This window comes from Xenia sp. Carnegie-2017, unplaced genomic scaffold (assembly GCF_021976095.1).
Source record: "Xenia sp. Carnegie-2017 unplaced genomic scaffold, XeniaSp_v1 HiC_scaffold_1, whole genome shotgun sequence".
Classification (NCBI taxonomy): domain Eukaryota; kingdom Metazoa; phylum Cnidaria; class Anthozoa; order Malacalcyonacea; family Xeniidae; genus Xenia; species Xenia sp. Carnegie-2017.
The window spans coordinates 521,490-542,423 of record NW_025813402.1 but is presented as its reverse complement, the minus strand read 5'-3'; the positions used below and the strand labels follow the sequence as shown (position 1 = coordinate 542,423).

General features: G+C 32.9%; 2 protein-coding genes across 5 annotated transcripts in view; both read right to left on the bottom strand.

Moving 5' to 3' along the window:
• LOC124440513 (eukaryotic translation initiation factor 2 subunit 1-like) overlaps positions 1-20,934 on the bottom strand; it is a 150,028-nt gene that overhangs the window by 54,663 nt on the left and 74,431 nt on the right. The window lies entirely within an intron of this gene.
• The window catches only part of LOC124441010 (eukaryotic translation initiation factor 2 subunit 1-like), a 33,904-nt gene that overhangs the window by 3,896 nt on the left and 9,074 nt on the right, over positions 1-20,934 (bottom strand). Inside the window, exons 1-3 of one of the 4 annotated variants that reach the window (XR_006946852.1) lie at positions 13,776-14,110; positions 12,729-12,815; positions 11,498-11,641 (exon numbers count right to left, since the gene is read on the bottom strand). Coding sequence is in view for 3 of the 4 variants with exons in the window: in XM_046991439.1 (XP_046847395.1) it covers positions 11,498-11,596 (99 nt within the window). In the remaining variant the exon portion in view is untranslated. Of the gene's footprint in view, positions 1-928; positions 1,073-1,749; positions 1,921-11,497; positions 11,642-12,728; positions 12,816-13,775; positions 14,111-20,934 lie in introns of those variants that run through there. The other 3 variants (XM_046991439.1, XM_046991431.1, XM_046991447.1) reach the window with 3 other exon arrangements.

Here is a 20,934-nt window from a genome sequence, read left to right as displayed (position 1 = left end):
TTGGGCTCATGTTTTCTCGTGAAAGGAATGTCGTATGAATGTCGTATGTCGTTTCCTTTATTAGTAATTTAACACCTTTTTGTAAATATAATATCTTGTCTTAACATCCTATTTAAAAGATATTGCTGTTTGCTGCTCATCAAATCAATCGTATGTTTTAAAAATTACTGTGCTTTTGTCCATTTGGTATTGTGTCGCTTATAATTTTATGTCAGCAGACATAATAGAAAAACATTTGTTCAATTATATCTAATACATATTAAAGAGCATTTCATATAACCAATCAAAAACAATAAAACATTTTGTATGAAACATATTTAGCTCCTAAGTTAAACATAAAGTACTACTCGAATAAGAACATGACAAACTCTGCTTGTTTTATTCTTTTCTCTGACGCTGCAAAAAACAGCAGCTCATTAAACATACGTCTGTTGCATGATATCAAATCTTTGATACATCATACAAGTGTGTCAAATGTCCAATGGGACTCAAGTGATGTCCTTCTGATAATAGTTACCCAGTCAGACAAAGCAAACATGAGACAGTCATTGTGTAAATGGTGTGAACATATGCTTTGTTATTTTGTTTTGTTTTGTTTTGGAGACACATAACTTTTCTTCAATATGCAAAAGACATCATTATGATATCACAATGCATAATTAGCTTTAGGAAAAACTAATTTTCGTGGACAGTTAACATAAATTATTGCCAATGTCACAGGGTCCTAATATTATTCATTTCAATGCATTGGGATGGTGTCATTGTAATTTTCAAATAAACGACTAATGATTGAATATGTCCCTCTTAATATAGCATGGGGTACTTAGGGAAATGGTAACAGGATGATATGAGGACAGTAGAGGTACCAGGGGGATGTCATTTTAGTGATACAATATAGTTTTCATATAAATATAAACCAAACACTTACAGCTTGTTGTAAAACAAATGTTCCTTTCTTGTTCATAATGACTTCTTCAATGACTTTGATAGATGTTTCCAAAGCTTTCAAACCTTCTTCTTGATTCATTGTTGTTGTCGTGACAACATAGGTAAGTGGTTAAATGGGATTTATCTTAAAGAAGAAAACAGTTTACAATCAAACAATGAAATTTTCAAAAGATTATTTATCATTGTATGTTATTTAGGCCTGGTGCAGCTATTGTAAGATATAATTACATTGCTGTGCACATTTGGAACATCTATAAATAATTAAATTTTGTTTTTGTGAACATCAAAATGTTCATCCTCATTGTGTTTATGTAGCAATATTGCAATTTGATGCATTTCAATGAGAATGATCTGTCATATACAGTGGTGTGAAACAAAGCTTCATGCTATTCTTGGTTCTTAAGGTTCGTTTTCCTTGACAACTCATTTATTGACATTTGTCTTGTTGTACACAATGTTCAGTAGTATATATAATAATCATTCTACAATTGAAATCTTGACATAAACATATTTAAAAGTTAAAATGACATGATGAATATGAGGTATAGCTCTATTGGTTAAGAACAGTTCATGTACGAGGTCAGATGATGTTAATGTTGATTCATAATGGTTTCAAAAAAGCTTGGCTGACTGATAATTATGCTAATAAACACATAACCCAGGCTGTCACATGTTACAATCGTAAAAAAAATCTCAGCAAACTTTTGCCATAAATATAAAGCAGTTTTAAAATTCAAAAGGAGTAAAGATCTTTTTATAAAGTCTAACGATGCTCAATGATTACAGTACAATAGAACTTACCTAAATGAAGTCATAATATTAAACGTCGCTCGATTTTGAAATAGAAATACAAACAATTCGTTATGTTGATGATGGCACAAAATATGTACAAAGATATAACGCAGATTGTTTAATCAGTTGCATTTTTCATTGAAAACTTTTCAAGAACCTCAAACAATAATACTTTAAATACAGACGAACAAGTTTACAGTTTGAGTTTTCATGACTGACTTTACCGATTCTCGGAAACATCCGGTGGAAACTATCGGTATTCGCCGATTATTATTCGATGTCTGTCGTGAAAATGGTTTGTGACGTGTTCAGCGCGGTTATATTTGTCTCATGTGGAAGCGGGAAATTCGGTTACATTCTTTATGTAAATAAGGCATAAGAGCGCAATAAGAGGCAATAAAAATTTGCTTTTTCACAAATAGAAAATACGACATCGAAAAGTATATTTGTTCTAATTAATTAATATTTCAATTATTATTATGTTCACAGCACACTTGTACAAATTATAGATATTTATAGTTCATTTCTGTCGTGATGTGACGTATTCAGCGCGTTAACATTTTTTTGACCTGTGGATCTGGAAAATTTTGATTACATATTTTATGTAAATGAGGGCATATGGGAGGGAAGATGGGGGCATATAGGAGGACATATAAAAGTTTGCTTTTTCACAAATAGAAAATACGACATCGAAAAGTACATTTGTTCTAATTAGTTAATATTTCAATTATTATTATGTTCACAGCGCACTTGTACAAATTATAGATATTTATAGTTCATCAGGAATTGAAGGAGGATTTAAATCATACAATTCAATAAGAAGTTCCAAATATAAAAGTACGAGTAAAAATATTAAATATTCAGCCTGACTTTCTCCTCCAGATTCCATTCCTTGATCCTCTTCAATGCTCTCTGGAACGTTTTGTGAACGGGAATTATTTTCGTCTTGATGTGCTTTTTCCAAGCTCTAGCGATGTTCCTCTCGTCCGTATTTGATTCAAGTAAACACTGGATTTATTCACCGTTTTTTCGCTCTTTTCCTTACTTTGTATAAAATCGAATGTAAATACAGTTGACTAACTTTAACAACTTAAATCATTCATTCTTCCACAGCTACATGACACAAAAGCTTAATTGATCACCAACTGCTTTATGAAGTGAAGAAACAGCATGGCCTATAAATATTCCATATAGTCAAACACTTCATATACTCATGCAAACTTCGTTTGACTCACGCAAAATCCCATAGTACAACAGTCATGCTTCATTTAGGGAAATCCCTCTGTTAGTACACCTCTTACTACATTGTAAGTATTTGAAATTGAAAACCAAGTCTATTTGATTGTTGCGAAAGCCACACAAGATAATCCGTCAATGGCTGGAGAGAATTTTCTTTTTTTATCAGAAGTTGACAAATCAATGAGCATAACAAAAAGGAAGGAACGTAAACAATGAAATGCAAAAATGTCTGACGCAAAAATGTCTTGAAACAATTATTCAACAGCTGTGAAGCAACCAATTGAGACGTTTCCACAAAAGCAAGGAAACACATCGAAGAAAAGTTCAGCGAAACCAGAATGAATTGGTTGATACTAAAAATGGCGCGACGAGTTCCAAGCGAACGACATAATCCTGTGCAAATTGTCCATAATATACAGAATGGTTCTTAGTTAAACAGTGTCGTTTTTTGTTACTGTGTGTTATGTGAATGTAGGACAGTGTATCATAAGATCTGTGGACAGAGCGTATTAAGGGAAGAAACAATATAATTGTTTTAGAGGAAAATTACAGAAAACACTGTCACAAAAAAATTTTTCAGTGTAGCCTGCCCTGGGTAAGCAGAAGTCCTACTTGACTAAATTGACTATGCAGTTTTCCATTGTCGCGTGTAATGCCCGTTTCGTGTCGTGTTTGTGAAGAAATTATAAATATTGAACTTTGCTTTAGAAATTAGAATACACAAGCCATGATCCACCAGCTCAATAAAACGTGTTTTCCAGGGAATATAATAACGAGATAATCATTGTCTCCAAAGAATACGTTCTTACAAGTTAGTGTGCTATAAATATGGTTGATATTCACTGACATGGAAAGCGAACTTCGTCGCTAAAATTTAACATGGTAAAATTTTCTATAGGCAAAAATATCTCATAAGACATTTTACATACTTTGAAGATCAGATACATAGCATTCAGCAACCTTTTCTTTACTTAACATTTCACAGTTAAATTTCGCAGTGAGCAGTGGACCAGAGCCTAAAATGCGAAATATTACGACACGGAAGATTAAAATCGTGATTTACAATCAAACGGCCAATTTTACGTCTTGCGGTCAATGTTCTAAAAATTGCCCGTCATAATTAACTTGTTTAGAGATGAACTATTTAGGAATGAAACAATCTAATGACAGCAATAATCACTTAACAATGATCTCGTTATTAAAAGGTTAAAAGCTGTGAAATAAAACGATTTGAAATGGATAAGTTATTCTGAAACATAGCCCACAGAACAATGACTTTAAAATTCAAAAATTTCAATAAACCTTCCACTCACTGTCTCAAAGAGATGTGAAATTGAGTGTGTGATGAGTAGAGTGTGGAAGGTTTATTTCAATTTTTATATTTCAATGTCATTGTTGTAAAGGTTATGTTTCAGATTAACTTATCCATTTAAGATTTCGGAGCGATTATAGAATACCCGTCCATTTTTAAAGGCACCCATACAGGCTTAAGTTAAACTAAAATATCGTTTAGTTCTTAATTATTATTTATCAAGTATCATTTAGTGTCATTTAATGGTCAAAATAAAGAACAAAGTATAAAGAACAAGGCATATTATATAAGTAGATAGTGAGTGGACGGGTATTCTATAACATAGCATTACGATCTTGTGGTGTTTATCACTAAACTAAAATATCGTTTAGTTCTCAATTATTATTTATCAAGTATCATTTAGTGTTATTTAATGGTCAAAATAAAGAAAAAAGTATAAAGAACAAGGCATATTATATAAAATATTATATAAAATATCGTTTAGTTCTCAATTATTATTTATCAAGTATCATTTAGTGTCATTTAATGGTCAAAATAAAGAAAAAAGTATAAAGAACAAGGCATATTATATAAGTAGATAGTGAGTGGACGGGTATTCTATAACATAGCATTACGATCTTGTGGTGTTTATCACTTTAGTAGTTGTGGTTCGTATGGCATAATAAAAAGTGTCAAATATGAATATAATAATAGATAGAAAGTTATAGCCACCTCTTGTACTTAAGGCAAGTTTGTCACAAATAGAAGATTAAGAATCTAGTGAATATTGCGATAACGCGATTACCGTATGCGCTCGAAAATGTCGTACACTTGCATAGTTTTGCGACTGTAGCATTTACGTTATAGTAAATAAAGTTGCCTTCAAAAAAAGTAAAAAGCACTGTCGTTAACTGATAGAAATGTAACTTATACGTAGAAGACGATTTTTGCAGTAAAAACAAAAATAGGGCGGAAACTCAGTAAATTTATGAATATTTTGCACAAACCTTGTAAGATCAAGCACAGAATGTATTGGTTCAACTTTTTCTTTGTTCGGTTCTGGTTCTTTCACGTTAACATTTCCAGGTTAAATGCAAATAAACAAATTACTCCCCAAACATTGTAGTCATAAGACAATACAGCAATGTTCTTCTTCCCAATTTTCCGCTCTGTTTTGACTCCAATTCAGCGACTGCCAAAAGCAAGCTGGATACAATCGAAGGAAGAACCAAAAGTCTTAATGCTCTCACACAAATCTCACCAAGAAACGAAACGTACATTGTATATTCCTTCGGTGTTGGATCTATGGACGACTGAACATTGCCATGTAATAAAGCACCAAGTAAAAATCCACAAAGTACGCCGAATAAAATGAAAAATAATATCATATGTTGTTTTGCATGTTTTAATCCATTGTAGCAACGCTTTCGTGAAGTCATTGTCGAAAAAAACACTGAATCTCATCTTCACAATTCACAATAACAAAGACTATAAATTTACCGCGCCATTGACTATATATAAATATTCAATACATATTAGAGACTTAGGTTACGTGTTTGAAATTTGAAATCATTTGAAATAAGTGGAGAGAAGGCTAAACTGGTCTAAACTAATTCACAAAACAAAAGCTATTCGTCGTCATCACAATAATTGGAAACTTGTGATAGGAAAAAATAAAATAGAAATCATTATAAGAGCCCTTACAAACAGTATTTCAAAACATTCTGTTTTTTATCGAATCTACAACTGGCAGTAAATACTAAAGGATTTATAAACTTGGCAATGGAAAAATACATAATTGGTAGTGAGGATGGTTTGCTAAAATTAAAAATTTCACTCAGTCGATTTTATCGTGAAGACAATGTCTCACGACGCAAACTAGCATCATAAATAATTTCTATGGAAACAATTATATAGGAATGCATGAGTTTATATCATTGGTTTATATATTATAACGCATGAAATGACAGCACTAAAAAATTACCATTCAATAAATATTAATAATTACATTAAAATAAATATTATTAAGAGAGATTTACAAAAACGTACAAATTATTTTACATTGTTCATTAGTACATAAGATTAAAGTATGCCTTTCTTCCATTGATTATTGAATGGTTAAAACAAAATATTTTCTTGAGTTCTTGCGTTTTACACAAACCTATTTATCATAAAAAATGTACATGATTTATTTCTCTTAGTATAAATCATTTTACGTTGAAGTTGACAAATCTTTAAAGTTTTTCTAACGTTGATGGTACATTCAAAACCAAATCTTCGTTGAGCATTTCCATCGCACATCTATCTCCTCTTGTCAAGTCTTGCAGGTCAAGCAAAAATTCTTCAGGAAGCGTTTCTTGAATGGGTAAATTTAGAATTGGTCGAGTATTTCCACCATCTTCCATACTTTCATTTTCCACTGCACTGTCGTATCTTTCGTTGCCATCTTCTAGCCCATCACAACTATCTTCTTTAACGTTATTCTCTTTTCAACACAGGATTTTTACCTTTTCGGTCATCTTTTGTAAATGACGATCTAAAGATAATTAGAATAGGGAAAGAGGCATAATCTGGACTATTCTACAAAATAGCCAACTTATTACGAATTTCAAATTTCACCACTCTCAGACGGTGAAACTATACATTTCTAGAGAAATTATCAATGGTAATGTTCTGAAATTTGCAAAGTAAATCTTTGAGTCTGGAATTCATAAGTATTTGTCTTTATATCACGTGATCATTTTCTGAAACATTTGCGGGATTGTAGGGTTGTACGCACATGACCCACACTGACTACATAGAAATGTAGAAAAAATTGAAGATCATAAACAATTTTCTTTCATCCAGTATAATAATAATAAATTAAAATTGCGAATATTTTGTTTCCAAAAGCGAAAAAACAGACAACTAAACAACTCGGGTTTGCTGTAATTGCGTGGTTTCCTCGGAGTAAAAATTATTTTAGCTCACAATGTCGATAACTTTGCTAAAATGTACTGCAGTATATTTTTGATATCAAAAACGTAGTTCAAAATGATCGGAAAAACGATCCAGCAGGAAAAATGCTGAAATGTATGAAACTTGTTTCATACTATCATTTGACGAAGCGTTGTTGAAATGGATGGTTCGAATCGTAAGAATAGCAAAATATTTTATTACCTAGTGTAAAATAAAATAGATAAGTCATATCTACCTTTTCTTTTAAAGCGAAGTTAGCCACGCAAAGAAATATACAAGAATCAAGTCAATTTGTCAAGTCTCCAGTTTTACACGCTTACAGTTTTCCACTATGATTCTGTGTAGACCTTTCAATATAGGAAGAAGACGTGGATCCAGTGGATGTATATTGTTTAATGTGTAGTCGGGCTGTTGTATATCAACTGTTGGGAACACTGAAGAATGATACCACTTTTATAACATTTCCATGGAGTTAAATGTTGATATGATCCTCCCACTTTGTTGGACAATTTAAGCAATTGTCTCATTCAGGTGACTCAACGGGATTCGAACCCCGTTGAGTCACCTGAATTTTTCAGGTTCATGAGACAATTGCTTAAATTGTCCAACAAAGTGCGAAAATCATATCTACACTTAATTTCAAACACCGCACTGCATAAAACATTCTTTCGTACTTCCATGGAGTGTTTGCTTAGCCAATAAGATTAAAGATCATAAACAATAACCTATTCTACATCATAAACCTATGCCAAATATGGTACTAGGGATTACGAAAAATAATATTTCTTGCAAATAATTGCCACCAACGTAAATACCACGAACATCGGGTCATGTATTGAGGAATAAGGTTGCGTTTACACTATACCGGATTCGCTCATCACGACATCTTCATTTGTTTTAAAGGGGTAACTGTTTGGAGTAAAAGCTTATTAAGCTGATAGATTTAGTCTATTTGATCGTGTTTCTGACGTTGAACAATTTCACTGCCTTTTAATACAAAGAATATTCAACCTGCTACGATAGCAATCCGGTATAGTGTAAACGACGGCCTAAAACGCCACAATAAATAATTTCGCCGAAGTCTGCATCATCACACAGGGTGACAAAAGTACATTTTATAACAATAGCAATAATATGGCTTTATGAACGGTTGCTCATTTGTATCAAGGAGATTGACTCAGTTAGAAAAGCAATGTGATTTCATGTTATCATTGCCGCTTTTAACGTCAGGAATATTTTATTGACCGCATGCTGGATAGGAGTACATTTAATGTGTTATTACAAGTAGACAATAAATAAGTAAAAGCTCTCAATAGTGACTTTACAGTGCCAGAGCCAAAAAATGTTTTACGTAGTATAACTGTTTGAGCATCTCAAATACTTTTCGTTTTAAAATATGTGTAATGTGTTGGCCAAGAAAAGTACAAAGTGAGAGTGTTGTAGAGCCTATTATGGAAGAGTTTGTATCAATTTGATAACGACAACATGACCTTGGAATAAACTGACACGAACATATCATAATTATACAACTATAAATATTTCGGGTTCATAGCTACTAGACCACAAAGTCCACAAGAGTTTTAGACGAATTATAAATTTTACCAGGACAACTCAACTAACGAATTAACAGGGAAGTTTTGCTTTCACAAGTTAAACTCATTAAATCATCACTCTGTTGACTCTGTTCATTTATAGAAAAATATTTCGTTTGATTTATCCGTGAAGGACGATTTTACTCTTCACAAAGCGTTTGGATGACAAATGACGATATAGTATTTATCTAATAAAAACAGTTTTCATTCAAAATAGCAATGAATTTTATGTTAAATTTGCGAGGACGTCTCTATAATCGTCGCAAGTAAAGCACCTGAAGTGGATATACTTATGCTCAATCGAGCTTGCCGTCGGCTTTCCGAGCGCGTGACACTTATATAGCAGTGCATTTTAATATTTTAAGAAACAAACATTACAGTTTGCGAAAGACATGGACTTATAGGTCCAATAAGTCCCATTCCCCTATGTTTCATGTAATGTGTAATCAGTCCTACACAACAAATCAATTCCATGCTCATAATCACTGTATGTATGAAAATAGAATGCTAATGTGCCATGAATAATGACCGCAACATGGATTGTACCATTCAAGTTTGTATGTGTATAAAAGTGATTCCTTGCTGAAAACATCTGAGTAACATGAATCCAGATGAAATCAAATAATATACTAACACACAAACACTGGGAGACTGAGAGCTACATATATGACACCGTATAATTGTTGGTGTTAATGGATGTGTTGATCTTGTGCTGGTGAGCAACAAATTGAACAAAATACAGAAAACATTCTTTAAGCTCCAGTTAACATGATTCAATTGGTTATTGGCTGAGTTCTAACTTTCATGTCAACTGCAACATATACATGTAAAGATGAATAATTTTAATGAAGAAATTCCTTATTGGCTGAGTTCTAACTTTCATGTCAACTGCAACATATACATGTAAAGATGAATAATTTTAATGAAGAAATTCCTTATTGGCTGAGTTCTAACTTTCATGTCAACTGCAACATATACATGTAAACATCAATAATTTAAATGAAGAAATTCCTTATTGGCTGAGTTCAAACTTTCATGTCAACTGCAACATATACATGTAAAGATCAATAATTTAAATGAAGCAATTGCTTTTCTACCGCTTGTCTTTAGCATGCAAATTTTGTAAAATGAACTTTGGAAAACTGCTCTTCCAATTACTCCTAATTTAATGTTTGCATATTATACATACATACAGTGTTACTTCTTGCTGTTACTTTTATAAATTAACTTAAAGTAAATGGTTTGAACCCGGATCGTTACATGTTTGTAAATGTAGATCGTCCAGGTTGGTATAGTCCTGAGAAGGACTGTTTTTGTTGTTGTTGACTGACGTTTCGACAACCTTAACGGTAGTCATCTTCAGAGTCAAATGAGGAGTAAACGTCAGGTTAGCCGTATTTGTTATCTGGTTCTTACATAGCGGTGGTTGAACATCAGTCAACAACAACAAAAACAGTCCTTCTTAGGACTATACCAGCCTGGACGATCTACATTTACAAACATGTAACGATACTCCTGGTTCAAACCATTTACTTCATTACGATCATTTGGACGACAGAGCGAACAACTTGCTAACGACTACATACGTTTTGCAAGCAACGTCAGACGCATACGCCAACAACTCTGGTTCAACCACCGCTGCGTAAGAAAGAACCAGATAACAAATATGGCTAACCTGACGTTTACTTCTGATTTGATTCTGAAGATGACTACCGCTAAGGTTGTCGAAACGTCAGTCAACAACAACAAAAACAGTCCTTCTCAGGATTATACCAACCCGGACGATCTACATCTACAAACATGTAATAAATTAACTTAGTTATAAGAGAGTTTAAAATAAAAGGTTATACAATTACTTTGTCTAAATTAAGTGACAAAATATAAAAGATATTGCTGTTTGTTGCTCATCATATCAATCCTTTGTTTTAAAATTACTGTGCTTTTGTCCATTTGGTATTGTGTCGCTTATAATTTATGTCAACAGACATAATAGAAAAACTGTTGTTCAATTATATGTAATACATATTAAATATCATTTCATATAACCAATCAAAACCATAAAACATTTTGTATGAAACATGTTTAGCTCCTAAGTTAAACATAAAGTACTACTTGAATAAGAACATGACAAACTCTGCTTGTTTTATTTTTTTCTCTGACGTTGTAAAAAAAGCAGCTCATTAAACATACGTCAATTGTATGATTCCACATCTTTGATACATCATACAGGTGTGTAAAATGTCCAATGGACTCAAGTGATGTCCTTCTGATAATAGTTACACAGTCAGACAAAGCAAACATGAGACAGTCATGATGTGAACATGTGCTTTGTTATTTTATTTTGTTTTGGAGACACATAACTTTTCTTCAATATGCAAAAAACATCCTTATGATATCACAATGCATAATTAGCTTTAGAAAAAAATAATTTTTGTGGACAGTTAACATAAATTATTGCCAATGTCACAGGGTCCTAACATTATTGATTTCAATGCATTGGGATGGTGTCTTTGTAATTTTCAAATAAACGACTAATGATTGAATATGACCATCTTAATACAGCATGGAGTACTTAAGGAAATGGTAACAGGATGATATGAGGACAGTAGAGGCACCAGGGGGATGTCATTTTAGTGATACAATATACTTTTCATATAAATATAAACCAAACATTTACAGCTTGTTGTAAAACAAATGTTCCTTTCTTGTTCATAATGACTTCTTCAATGGCTTTGATAGATGTTTCCAAAGCTTTCAAACCTTCTTCTCGATTCATTGTTGTTGTCACGACAACATAGGTTGGTGGTCAAATGGGATTTATCTTGAAGAAGAAAACAGTTTACAATCAAACAGTGAAATTTTCAAAAGATTATTTATCATTGTATGGTATTTAGGCCTGGCACAGCTATTGTAAGATATAATTACATTGCTGTGCACATTTGGAACATCTATAAATAATTAAATCTTGTTTTCGTGAACATCAAAATGTCCATCCTCATTGTGTTTATGTAGCAATATTGCAATTTGATGCATTTCAATGAGAATGATCTGTCATATACAGTGATGTGAAACAAAGCTTTGTGCTATTCTTGGTTCTTAAGGTTCGTTTTCTTGACAACTCATTTATTGACAGTTGTCTTGTTGTACACAATGTTCAGTAGTATATATAATAATCATTCTACAATTGAAATCTTGACATAAACATATTTAAAAGTTAAAATGACATGATGAATATGAGGTATAGCTCTATTGGTTAAGAACAGTTCATGTACGACGACAGATGATGTTAATGTTGATTCATAATGGTTTTAAAAAAGCTTGACTGACTGATAATTATGCTAATAAACACATAAATTGGTATGTGCTGCCGTGCAAAATACCCATAATGCAACAGTCACTTCATCTGATATGCTTCATCTGCAAGAGGAAGTCCCTTAACATACCCATCATGTGAATGTAAGACAATGCATCATAAGATCTTCGGACAGAGCGTATTAAGGGAAGAAACAATATAATTGTTTTAGAGGAAAATTACAGAAAACTCTGTCACAAAAAAATCTTCAGTGTTGCCGGCCCTGGGTAAGCAGAAGTCCTACTTGACTAAATTGACTATGCAGTTTTCTTCTGTCGCGCGTAATGTCCGTTTCGTGTTTGTCAAGAAATTATAAATATTGAACTTTGCTTTAGAAATTAGAATACACAAGCCATGAGCCACCAGCTCAATAAAACGTGTTTTCCAGGGAATATAATAACGAGATAATCATTGTCTCCAAAGAATACGTTCTTACAAGTTACTGTGCTATAAATATGGTTGATATTCACAGACAAGGAAAGTGAACTTCGTCGCTAAAATTTAACATAGTAAAATTTTCTATAGGCAAAAATATCTCATAAGACATTTTACGTACTTTGAAGATCAGCTACATAGCATTCAGCAACCCTTTCTTTACTTAACACTTCACAGTTAATTTTCGCAGTGAGCAGTGGACAAGAGCCTAAAATGCGAAATATTATGGCACGGAAGATTAAAATCATGATTTACAATCAAACGGCCAATTTTACGTCTTGCGGTCAATGTTATAAAAATTGCGCGTCATAATTAACTTGTTTAGAGATTAACTATTTAGGAATGAAACAATCTGATGACAGCAATAATCACTTAACAATTATCTCGTTATTAAAAGGTTAAAAGCTGTGAAATAAAACGATTTGAAATGGATAAGTTATTCTGAAACATAGCCTATAGAACAATGACTTTAAAATTCAAAAATTTAAATAAACCTTCCACTCACTGTCTCAAAGAGATGTGAAATTGAGTGTGTGATGAGTGGAGTGTGGAAGGTTTATTGTAATTTTTATATTTCAATGTCATTGTTGTAAAGGTTTTGTTTCAGATTAACTTATCCATTTAAGATTACGATCTTGTGGTGTTTATCACTAAACTAAAATATCGTTTAGTTCTTAATTATTATTTATCCAGTATCATTTAGTGTCATTTAATGGTCAAAATAAAGAACAAAGTATAAAGAACGAGGCATATTATATAAGTAGATAGTGAATGGACGGGTATTCTATAACATAGCATGATCTTGTGGTGTTTATCACTTTGGTAGTTATGGTTCGTTTGGCATAGTAAAAAAAGTGTCAAATATGTATGTAATAATGTATAAAAAGTCATAGCCACCTCTAGTACTTAAGGCAAGTTTGTCACAAATAGAAGATTAAGAATCTAGTGAATATTGCGATAACGCGATTTCCGTATGCGCTCGAAAATCTCGTACAATTGCACAGTTTTGCGAACGTAACATTTACGTTATAATAAATAAAGTTGCCTTCAAAAAATAAAAGCATTGTCGTTAACTGATAGAATATAACTTCTACGTATTTGAAAATTTTCGCAGTAAAAGCAAAAGCAGGGCGCAAATTCAGTAAATTTATGAATATTTTGCACAAACCTTATAAGATCAAGCACAGAATGTATTGTTTCAACTTTTTCTTCGTTCGGTTCTGGTTCTTTCACGTTAACATTTCCAGGTTAAATGCAAATAAACAAATTACTCCCCAAACATTGTAGTCATAAGACAATACAGCAATGTTCTTCTTCCCAATTTTCCGCTCTGTTTTGACTCCAATTCAGCGACTGCCAAAAGCAAGCTGGATACAATCAAAGGAAGAACCAAAAGTCTTAAAGCTCTCACCCAAATCTCACCAAGAAACGACACGTACATTGCATATTCCTTCGGTGTTGGATCTATGGACGACTGAACATTGCCATGTAATAAAGAACCAAGTAAAATCCACAAAGTACGCCGAATAAAATGAAAAATAATATCATATGTTGTTTTGCGTGTTTTAATCCATTGTAGCAACGCTTTCTTGAAGTCATTGTCGAAATTTTGTAGCTCTGAATGCAATTCAAAGCAACAAATAAACACTGAATCTCAATTTCACAATAACAAAGCCATTAATATACCGCGCCATTGACTATATATAAATATTCAATACTTAGAGGATTAAATCACGTGTTATGCAGTAGCATATTGCTGATTTGCCTTTAATATTAGAAACATTTGTGATTTATGTAGTTGTACAAAGAGCAAACCAGTGTTGTTTTGCAAATTTTTTAAGCAAGAAAACTCAGCACTCTAAAGGCATCATCAAGAAGCTGTAAGTACAATGCTAACAGAATGAATACTAAAGAACAAAAATTCCAATTTTTTTGATATTTATCATGACATCACACAAAAGCCAAATCAAATTATCTAATCTACAACAAGCAGTAAATAGTTCGTTTCCTAACTTAAGTATGTCACAATGTTCAGGTATAAATAGTAAAAGATAATCATAGTTTACAATGATCTACTGTTGGTTCTACATATAAGTATACAATAAAATATGTTATACCAACTGTTCTTGGGTATAACACCTGTCGGTTATAAGATTAAAGGTTCCTGAAATTTACAACAACTTACAAAATCAACTTTCAAATGTTTATTACTATAATGCATGTTTAGATTTTGTCAATTATTATTGGCTCAATCTTCAATTCTGCCATGTCATGGTCGTCATCTTTACTGCCAAGCTCATTTCCCTTTTGGATCAGTTCATGAGCTTTAAGAAAAATAACGCCTAAGATTAATGATGGATGCCCAATTAGCTTGGCCAATTCTCGTTTTTTATGCAAATTTGTTCAACACCTTGAGATAATGTGTTATTTTCAATAGAACCATTTAGGAAACAGGCCCTCTGATGTAATCACATTGTCTTATGTGTGAGAACAAATTCTTGGTAAATTACCAATACCATGGCTACTTGAGCGAAAATACTCAACAATCAATTTCCAATCTTCTTCTTTTCAGCACTGGATAAATCAATTCCTTTAAACTTGCTCAGTTTTGAGGACTCACATCAAACATGATAATAGCTGGATGTGTACTGCTCAATCCATATTGCTCTAATGAGAACTTTGCATTATTTACCATGTAGAAACCTGCTCCATCAGAGAAGTCTGATTTCTTTCGACCAAAACCCAGCACAATTCCAATTTCCAGAATATCCACAGCACTTTGTGATCAGTACAATGGAAATATACTTCTGTCTCAGGATTATTTTCATTTAGTTCAGCAACTTTTGATCCAACATGGTGTAGAGCATCTTCTTGCGATGCAACATTGATCATATTTATAGGATGACTATGTCTTCCCTCTTCATCTAAACGTGGGATATTCACAGTAAACCATTCATTTTCATTATCAATTTTGAAAGGAAAATACGAAACTTGATCATTTAAGAAGATATCATACTTAAAATGATCTTCAATGTAAGTTTTCACCCAAGAGAAAATTGGTTTGTGATTTGGATCTGCCATGCTGGTTATCCATTTAGCAATAAATTCAGATCGATGCTTTGTAAAACCAATCTTGCACAAGATTTTAGCAACCTTTTCACCATCTCTGAGATCTTTTAAGCTGTCTTCTTCCTTAAACTCCTTTAAAATCTTAGCAAATGTACCTTTTCACTTTTGTGTTTTCTCATGTAAGGAGTTAGTTCGAGAAGCCTGCAAGCAAACTCATCTTTCAAACCAAGCACTGAGCACAGAACATCTTCTGGGGTGATATCCAAGTCAAAGAGATCATTTATCTCAGGATGGTTTAGATTGGAAATGGCACTTTCTATACTACTCAAAGCATTATCAAGATTAAATTCATACACATACTCAATTGTTATTTCTTGCTTAAAGCCACAAAAATTGTTGTAGATCAGATTTATTTCATCGAGAAGCTTGGTTAACTTGTAGAGATCTACTTTTAGATCATTCAGTTGATTTATCTTTTCATAAGTGAGTTTGCCTTTATCAGACAATAATGTCTTTACCTTGTCCAACAAGATACAACAAAATACAAGACACTGATGAAGAACATAAAATGAACGAATTAAGTGGCGGTCAGTTTTACCAGCACTTTCATGTCTGTCTAGGGTACGCAATTGGGAACGCCAGTCGCCAAGAACAGTCACATATTTCTCAACATCTTCATTGTTTTTAGTAGTTCGATTTTCCTTGATTTTAGAACGTTCACGTTTCCCAATGATTGGATATTTATTCATCCTAAAAGCCTGGAAGAAGAACGGATAAAGAAAACATGAAGTCACACTTAAACATATGACACAAATCGATATTTAAAGTGCTCACCAAAACCGCGTGCTCTCAAATAGACTCGTCTTTGAACGTTTATTTATAAGAATCAAAATGCTTAAAACTTAAGTGTAAAGTGCTTTCATGAAAATAGTACATTATAAACTTACGTTGGAAAATTTCCACGCTACAGAAGTATGCCAGGGCAGCAAAGATGAACGGACAGATTAAATATAAAACTATATCACATTTACCATTACTCAAAAAATGATTGCCTTACACTGCATTTCAGCCAATCAGGTTGTTCTGCTTCAGGCGTCATCTAGGCGTCATCAGGCGTCATAAAATAAACACAATGCGGTGCGGTGATTGGTCAAGAGCTTGAATAAGTCTCACTCAACACGAGGGAAATACATTAAACAATTTATGAAATCATTCTGCATGTGTGTAGCAGTTTACAATATCTTCTCGTTGTTTTTAAATAACCAGAATTTACCATTATTATTTGGCTTGTTTTGAAATCAACTGCTTTAGTCTACTAGAAACACTTCGAGAGAAAACGGTGAACGGTTTGATGTTAAAAACACTGTTAAAACTGTTACATCAAAAATTATCATTCCATTCAAAGTTAATAATGACATAGATAAAAAAAATAAATATATATTTTACATACAAAAGTTTAAAGAAAGTTATTAAATAGCTACATTAATTAATTGTCAATAAGTTACACAAGATGAAAACAAATATGTCCTTGAAAGTTTCCGTTTTTGAAACAAGATGCGCTTTCAAGTGCTTACATTTTACACTATTATATAGTGAATGGTTATTTTTACGATGATAAATAATGAATGCTTATTTCTATACTAAGGCCCGGTTCACACGGCACATTTTACATGTGTCATAAGCATTCAAAACAAAAAGAAATTGAGACGAAATTCCTCGTTCTCTTTTGTTTTAAACGCATTCGGCTCATGTAAAATGCGAAAGTTATTTGTCAATAAGTTACACAAGATGTAAACAAATATGTCCTTGAAAGTTTCCGTTTTTGAAACAAGATGCGTTTTCAAGTGCTTACATTTTACACTATTATATAGTGACTGGTTCTTTCTATACTTAGATAAGTTTTAATCGCGGCATTTTACATACGCCAAATGCATTCAAGACACAAAATATTAGATAAATTCCTCGTTCTCTTTTGTTTTAAACGCATTCGGCTCATGTAAAATGCGACTTTTGAAAAACGCACCTGAAAATTGGCAACTAATACATTCTGATTTAAACTTCTTCTTGTGTTGACTGAACATTCAACACAAAATCATTCAGCTCCATGGAATATCCATATTCTCTTATCAAATCCAAGACATGAGGTAAAAAATTGAATTCCTCAATAAGAGTCTCTTGTATGGGATGACGTCTTCCACCATTTTCTATTCCTGCCGTCATTTCACCAAGACGATTTTGAACATTTTGTTCACCATTGCTTGCGTCACGCTCCCCATGTTCAAACCTTCTGTTGTTGTAGAATTTCTTGCAAAGCTTGCAACCCATGTCTATATTGGTATAAATTATAGTAACGTAAATGCTCGCTTTTGTACCGTGGCGCTCCCAAGAAAATAACAAGTATACAAAATCTATTTTTATGATTTAATATTATATAACTTGATGAAAAAAATGTCACACAGGCGCAGAATAAGGTTGTTATAAACTTTAAAGTTTAATAACTCTATCACAGAATAGATACGTAACAGAAGCGCCACTCAGCGAAAAATCTGTCCCCCACTTGCACCCAGTTCTCAAATGCGCATCCGTTGCGTCCGCCATTACTCCAGCCAGATAAAATGGCCAGAATGTATATATGTTAATATTATGAAGAGTTGTTTTTCGAAAAGTTGACGAATGTAAATTCACTTATGGACAAAATTTTTAATGCCATCGGACAGGATACAAAGGATATGAGGTGAGAAACAGTTTTGTTGTAAAATACGTTCGTCAAATAAAATTTTACGGGTTTTATAGTTAGTTTCTTGCTTTCAATTGTATGCGAGATCCATATTTAGAACGTTTCTTACATTGAACAACAATTCCCAAAAAATTTTTTAAAATACCCGGGATTGAGAACTCAAAACAGGCGAACATCAAAGGCTCCCACATCGAGTGGCGCCTGTGTACAATCCTTGTGACGGAAGTGAAAAATTGCTGCAATATGTAAATTGTTGATGCGAAAATTCTAATTAAGTTACTTTGCTGTCAACCACTTTTTAAGATTTTTAAGTCAGAGTTTACTGTCTTTTCTAGTTCAACTGTATCATTATTTGAAGCGGTTAAGCAGTTATTACGCGTTAGATAGTTTGAAAATCTGAAAAATTCATTCATAAATTTTTTTTGAGCATTGTAAATTTATCCTGAAATTATAACCCAACATTAGCTCAATGGCAAATAAACAAGAACTTTCAAACATTCTGTATGATACACCATTTATAATAATAATAAACTTAAATTATTAGTGAGATGATTTAATGATGGTGGAGAAGAACATGAAAGCTATAAACGACACTGAAATTAGGGGACGTAGTAAGGAGGACGGGGCAGGCACATAAACATGCTATCGTAACTCTCACACCAACCTCTTTTACTGAAGCCAAGTTAGCCACGAAGGTAAAAATGTACAAATCAAGTTGAAAGTCGCGTTTGCACGCTTTGAAAATTGAGATAGATCTGAGAAAATAAGAATCACCTCTGTGTTAGTCGTTCGTCGTCTTCATTCGTTTGCATGTTACGTTCAATGTAACTTGCAAATTTTCCAGCGCCAAAGTCCAAAAGTACAACCAAGTTTCCCCCAACCAATCAAAATCTCGAGGAATTATGAAACCAATGAAAATCCTAACAAGGAGTCGAACGGATGTTGTCATACTTTCATTAACATCTTGACCTTCGTGTAGGAAACGAAATACATATGCGATACGATACATCATTGTTTCATAAAACTAGCCATATTTTCCTTTATGTTATTGTTTTCTTCATTCGCAATGTCGACATAATCATAAAGTTTTTGTCGTTTTGTGAGCTTTTGTACTTTTTAATACAGTGAACGTCATAATACACTTCCGCGTTTGAAATTTCAAATATTGTCATTTCATTTTCTATATAAAGTTAGAAAGGAGTATTAGAATTTTTCAACGAACTTCACTGACTGTATAAGTTCTGATAAACGGCAAAGGTGAACGTCGAGATTAAGTTAACATGAAATTTAAACTCAGGCTCAGACAATGGAAAGCGACAAACTATAGCATCGACAGTCATAATTCATAACCAATTTTGATAAGATATTTTGAATCTTGTATCAATTATGATTCAAGTGACTTTTACCTTAAAAATTTCAAGGAAAATTTTCGCCGTAGGAAACTGTTAGCAATATGAAATTTAATGATCTCCTTTCTAAATATGCTTTTATTTCAACGACTTGGCATTTACAATAGTTTCACGATGACGAATGTCCTATTCAACACAAACTACATATTCAGAGCTGCAGTTTAACCCGAACAGGGGACCTTCAAAAACTGCCTCGCGAAATACTGACAATGAAATATCTATTTCGGATCGTCTATAGAAAATAATTGATGTTTGTAATGTATAGGGTTTGAATGGTGTTTGAAGTTAAGCAAATTGTTGTTCAAAGAAACCGCAGGTAGTGTATGATAAAAATAAAACACAGCAAGTTTTAAAACAAACCACAATCATTTATGCTTCATCTTGTTCTTCTTCATCATCAGGATTATCATCATCACCATCAACTTCTGCATTTTGACGTTCATGTTTTTCCAGTTCCTTTGCAAAGTCTGCTTCATCCATATCTGTGACAACCTTTGGCTAAACAGAAAACAATGATAATCAATGATAGAAATTTATAGCTTAAATTTATCATTTGAAATCAACAAATTTCTTGCATGAATGCAAAGGCATGGCAATAGGATTTACAAGTACATTTCAACCCCTAATCTTGATTGGCATGTATCTGACATAATGAAAAGAACTGACAAAATAAACACAAAAGTAGATTGCTAAGCTCTTGGTCAGTAATGATCAAGGTTAAAAATCTGTGGGTAAAGTGAAGGTTTGAATCAACAATCAACTTGTAATGTGCCAATCACACAATGACTTGCAAGGATGGTATGGGAAGGTATGTGGATAATATGGTGATTGCATGAGGATAATATATAGTGATGGTACTAGGTTGATATGGTATGATATGAGGATCACATGGTGGTAGTACAAAGATGATGTGGTGATGGTTTGAGGATTATATGGTATGATATGAGGATCACATGGTGGTAGTACAAAGATGATGTGGTGATGGTTTGAGGATTATATGGTATGATATGAGGATCACATGGTGGTAGTACAAAGATGATGTGGTGATGGTTTGAGGATTATATGGTATGATATGAGGATCACATGGTGGTAGTACAAAGATGATGTGGTGA